The sequence below is a fragment of the Exserohilum turcica genome (genome assembly GCF_000359705.1).
Source record: "Exserohilum turcica Et28A unplaced genomic scaffold SETTUscaffold_67, whole genome shotgun sequence".
Taxonomy (NCBI): domain Eukaryota; kingdom Fungi; phylum Ascomycota; class Dothideomycetes; order Pleosporales; family Pleosporaceae; genus Exserohilum; species Exserohilum turcicum.
The window spans coordinates 1-5,102 of NW_007360285.1; the positions used below are offsets into that span (position 1 = coordinate 1).

Genomic DNA, 5,102 nt, shown 5'->3' on the forward strand with positions numbered 1-5,102 from the left:
CTAGCGCACTGCCTATCAAGGCGGGATTTGGGTATCAGGCGTGGGGTAATACAGCAGCGGCAGCAGCAGTGTATCATGGAGCGTCCGGTGAGGCGGGAGGATCCGGCCATCCGACCGTGTGTGTGCGAGTGCGAGTCGAGGCATGTGTGCGGGTGTGTGTGTGGAAGACGGGTGGAATGGCGGAGTGGCTGGCTGTGACGGAGGGAGTGGGAGTGCAGAGGTGATGTCGGCCTTGTCACCCGTCTGTGAAGCGCTCCACCAACGGCTCAGCCTTGTTTCGGAAGCGACGCGCCTTGGCCGCATTGGGCCGAGGGCGCGTCACGTGACACGCATGTGCTTGTGCTGCCACGGGCCTTGCAAGACGGGCGCTGAGCGCGAGTTGAGCACGAGCAGATGCAAGCCACGTCTTATGTCTGCATCAGCTTGGGGACTTGGGTGGATGCCGGCGGTGCAGGCACAGGCACAGGCACAGGCGTCGTCCCCATGCCAACCGCGCGGACCGCCGGGCGCTCATGGACAGCGCGACCAGAAGCAACCATGGTAAACCTTGTGCGGTTCAGCGTGGCAAAGCACAAAGCAACGATGCACACGTACATTGGCGAATCTTGTGCTGCGTGTACGTGTATTGTGTGTATAGGCGGGACTCGAGGGCGGCGGTTCCGCGTTCTAGAAACTTGGCACGGCATCAGAGGGAGGCGGAGGCGAGCGGGCCGCAGCAGCAGCGTCAGTGCCGCGCGGGTGTTGACGTTTCTGTTGTTGTTGTTGTTGTTGTTGTTATTGTTATTGTTATTGTTATTGTTATTGTTATTGTTATTGTTATTGTTATTGTTATTGATGGTGTTGTTGTTGTTGTTGTTGTTGTTGTTGGTGTTGTTGTCGTCGCCGTCGTCGTCGTCGTTGTTCTTGGCGAGGATGATATTGGGGGTATTATTGGCGCTGGCAAGTATAGGCTGCTACTATCAACACGCACCGGGGCGCAGCTGCTAGCGGCGTGGGTGGCGTGGGTAGACGTCATGTCTGGATCGCCGTGATGCGGCACAGGGACCGGCGGGCAGCCTCTCCACTCACACTCATTCATCGCCAGCCATGTGCATGCAGCGCCTGGCCATGGCTGCGAGACAGGGATTTCTGCCATGCTTGACGTGCATGTGCAGCGGTGCATGTGTGCGCGCGCGTGTGTGTGTGTGTGTGTGTGTGTGTGTGTTGCGCGCCCCTGCGGCCCCTTATATGCCCGCCACCATGCGTCGCCATCGTCGTCGCCCGTCCTGCCCAGCCGCAGCAGGCCGCCAGCATGCTGCGACGAATGCCCACCGACATGGCCGCCGACGACACCGCGGGCCCGCTGCTGAGGAGGGCCAGCAAGAGACAGCGGGTCGTCAACTTCTTCCGCGCCTGGAAGCAGAGGCAATCGCTGCCTCGCGCCAACAAGCCGGTATGTCTGGGCCCCAGCTGCCCTCTGCTGCCTGTGACATGGCACGTTGCCGAATACGATGCCACGACGGCTGCCCGTTGCCATGGCCCAAGACTGACAGGTGCTATATACAGACACCCACGCCCACCAAGCCCAGCCTCACTGACGCTGACATTGACACTGACGCCGGCACTCGCCCTCGCACTGGCACTGGCACTGGCACTGGCACTGGTCCCGCCCCGCAACACCACCAGAGCCCCTCGTCGCGCCATGGCAGCGGCAGCGGCAGCGGCAGCGTCATTGCCCCCGACGACCCCCCGCCCCCGCAAACATCCTCCTCCTCACAAGACACGAGACATCACCACGCCGACGCCCTGACCGAGGCCCAGTTCCACGCCCTCTTTGCCGGCGCCCCGCAATTCGCCCTCGCAACCCTCAACGCCCGCTGCACCCCCACAGCCTCGTTTCCCTGGAGCACCGAGGCCGCCACCAAGGATGCTACTGACACGGCGCCCCTCGCAGAGCCTGCCTTCTCGGCTGCCACGCTGCACAAGCACAAGCTCAAGACCCAGCCCCTTTCCGACACGCCCAAGCGGTACAATGGCTATGCCGTCGACGCGCTCGAAACGCCTTGCATGCTCGGCATCCACGGCATCGAGCCAGGAACAATTGGCTTCGCACACTTCCTCGACCTGCCACACGCCGATGTCCTTCTCAGCGAACCCCACGCATCTCCCTCGACTGCCGACGTGGCCGAGTCGGACAAGAACAGGGACATGCTGCAGACTAACCCTGAGCGCCTAGGCATCCGCCTAGTCGACCTTGGCCTGGTCTATGATCGCCTGTGTGAGTTCCAGGACATGTACGAGGCCTTCCACGATAGCCCAGAGCCCATGACAATCCTGAATAACCAGTCGTCGGGCGACTTGTATGCCAATCTGTTCACCAAGTTCCTGACTCCTCCTGGCTACGACGGCGCAACCGAAGACCCCACAGGCTTGCAAACACAGATTGCTGCGCTGCTGCGCGTCCTGGCTCTCAAGGGCATCTGGTACGACTTTAGCCTCGTCGAGTGGAGGATCAGACTGGGCCAGATACTGTGGACTGAACCAGAGCCAATACCCGACCACGAGCCCCAGCCCCTGTGGACAGAGCGCGATATTCTGCTGCTCCAAATCACCTTGGCGTGCGAGTTGCTGCTGCGGCTCGATGCCTACACAAACGCCGACGCTGCCGATGCCGCTGTCCGACTACGAATCAACCCTCAGGACGTTGAGGCGTTTCTCCAGTACAAGACGCGAAAGATTGACTGGGATTTGGTTCTTGCTCGCACGTTTCTGGACAACATTGCTATCATGAGAGGCAACGACGCGCAGACATCGCCAAAGCCCAAGTCGGGCGGATTATTGTCACTGTTTGCACAGAATGCCCATCATGAGTTGCCCCAGTCCGATCTCATCTTATTCCCACAGCACCAGGCTCGACAGATTGCTGGGTTCCATCAATTCGCCTCTGCCATACAGTGGCCTGGACTCGACGTGGTTTCTGCCGAACTCGTTCGAAAGTTGGCCCCTCACGACAAGAGCGAAGCTTCCACGCCATCTCCAAGCGGCAGATCAACCGACCCAGCGTCTCCAGCTGGTATCAGCGTATATGGGACGCCACTACAAACGCCGCTAACCGCCGGCCAGCAGCTGGATAGCTATTTCGGGCATCTAGGAAAGCCGGCGCTGAACCGCAACAACTCGCGGGCTTTCCACATGGCCCTTTCCCCGACCTCTGCAGTTACCCAAGACCAGGCCAAGCCTGTTGTAAACAACGTCGGTGGATGGCTGAGCCGGTCGTACTTGACGGGACTGGTGCTTCCCGGAGAAGCCATTTCTCACTTTCTCATTTCGACACTGCTTGAAAACGATGCCATTGCCATTGCGAATCTGGGCGAGTCTGCTAACCTGTATGGTGGCTTCACTTTTGGTGGGAGAACTTTCTGGAGCAAAAACTCGATTGTTGGGCGCATACTGGCTTGCATAAAGGGCTCCTCGGAGTGCATGGGCTGGGTGTCTTGTCCAAAGCTGCCGGAAAGCTCAACCGAACGTTGGTACTCGATTCACAGCGAGATGCTACCCTACGAAAAACGGGCGCGGCAACGAGACGGCGTTGACCTTGTCGCACAAGACTCAGCAATAGTCCCAAACGATTCCATAGTTCCCGTCAAGTCGGAGGACTTTGTACTTCCCCGGGACCTTGACCCAGTTCCCGTGTCCTCTGTTGGCTTCTCGCAGTGGGAGCTCACCCCCATGAATCCAGACCTCATCGATGGCGACAGCGTGACAGGGCCACCAACCGAAGGCGACATCCACTCTCCGTCCATGACGTTTGTTTCGGGCGACGGTGTGAGCCACACACTGACCCTTGGCTACGATATTCAGTTTGTGACGTCTTGGCCTTGTACGCCAGCCACATCGGCGCCCCCGTTTACACATCGACCAAGAGTTTTGAGACGGTCCGTTACAGGGACACTGTCGAGGTCTTCATCGAAACACAGCGAAACCATGTCTCGGCGCAACAGCCATGGCTTCGAGCCGCTCTTGTCACACCCGCCAGACGCTGCTGACAATGCGCCAAGACGTATGTACGATGCGCCTGTCGACCCAGCGATCGAAGGACTCGCGGTGAGCAGTAAGCCTCTATACGCACACCTGCTTCACAAATCGTACCCGTACAAGATTGTGCCGGTAACGGACATCCTGGATCCCGACTTTTTACTTCCCTTTGATTTGCATACTTCAAAGTCAAGCGAACGTTTACTTGGCCTGTCGGAGAGTTACGATAGCGAAGTGGAGAAGATTAAAGAGAAGAAGAAGGCGGTACTTGTGCTCGATGCTCGCGCATCTTCTGATCTTGAAGTTCTCGCGCGAGCTTGGTGTGCCGAGAGGGGCCTTGATGCTCTCATCAGCCGCACAGGAAGGACTTGTCTGGGTTGCTCCATCCGCGAAGCCAGAGGCCTCGGCATTCACATTGTTATCCGGGTTTAGCTGGCAAGGCCTCGATACTGGATGGGGTTGATCTGCCAGCATACTTCCTGATTCTCCCCAGATTGACTTGTCTTTTCTTCGACGGCAAAGGAGATTGTTTTTGATGATTCTGCTTGGCGATTACGGCGTGCATGTATTCAAGATACCCACATCGATAATAAGGTTTACTTTCAACCTTTTTCCATGAATAACCCCTGTTGCATTCCTGTGTATGTTTTAATGACACCGTTATTTTGCAGCATCCACCAAGTAGGCCTGTTGAGCAATTTGCACGCTCCCACCGCCGCACAGCACAGCACCCGTTTTAAACACGCACCAGCAACATAACCATCAGGCATCCCAAATAAAAAAAAGACCCCGTTCTACATCCATCCCTACTAACTATAAATAACCCCATCTCGCGAGTGAGGCTGTGTGTGTGTTGGTATCTACTAGTATCTACTACTACTAGTACGAGTACACATGTCGCGCTCCTTCCTTTCCCCCCACTTCACTGCACTCCACCACCGTGGCTTAGGCAACCTGAAAGCCGGAAAAAAGTGGGCTTTGCCGACGCCTGACGCTTCCATCTTTCAATTCTCCAGCAACCAGCAAAATAGCGCCACATACTTTATAATTAAACCTGAGCTGTCCCTTCCCCCCCCCCCCCCCCCCCC

At 57.5% G+C, this 5,102-nt stretch overlaps 2 protein-coding genes across 2 annotated transcripts; one reads left to right on the plus strand and one right to left on the minus strand.

Moving 5' to 3' along the window:
* Nucleotides 1-407: 407 nt before the first annotated feature.
* On the minus strand, nt 408-1,015 carry SETTUDRAFT_40322 (uncharacterized protein; the record flags this gene model as incomplete). The annotated part of the gene is made up of 2 exons (XM_008031822.1): nt 408-950; nt 971-1,015. 2 exons carry the CDS (start codon nt 1,013-1,015, stop codon nt 408-410), a joined length of 588 nt encoding a protein of 195 aa, XP_008030013.1.
* A 255-nt stretch (nt 1,016-1,270) lies between these two features.
* On the plus strand, nt 1,271-4,595 carry SETTUDRAFT_169821 (uncharacterized protein). The gene is made up of 2 exons (XM_008031823.1): nt 1,271-1,432; nt 1,546-4,595. Exons 1-2 carry the CDS (start codon nt 1,316-1,318, stop codon nt 4,444-4,446), a joined length of 3,018 nt encoding a protein of 1,005 aa, XP_008030014.1. The 5' UTR covers nt 1,271-1,315; the 3' UTR covers nt 4,447-4,595.
* The last annotated feature ends 507 nt before the right edge of the window (nt 4,596-5,102 follow it).

Coding starts and splice junctions, on each gene's coding strand:
- SETTUDRAFT_169821 (XM_008031823.1), top strand. CDS start 1,316: ATGGCCGCCGACGACACCGCGGGCCCGCTGCTGAGGAGGGCCAGCAAG. Junction 1,433..1,545: donor TGCCTCGCGCCAACAAGCCG/GTATGTCTGGGC, acceptor TGCTATATACAG/ACACCCACGCCCACCAAGCC.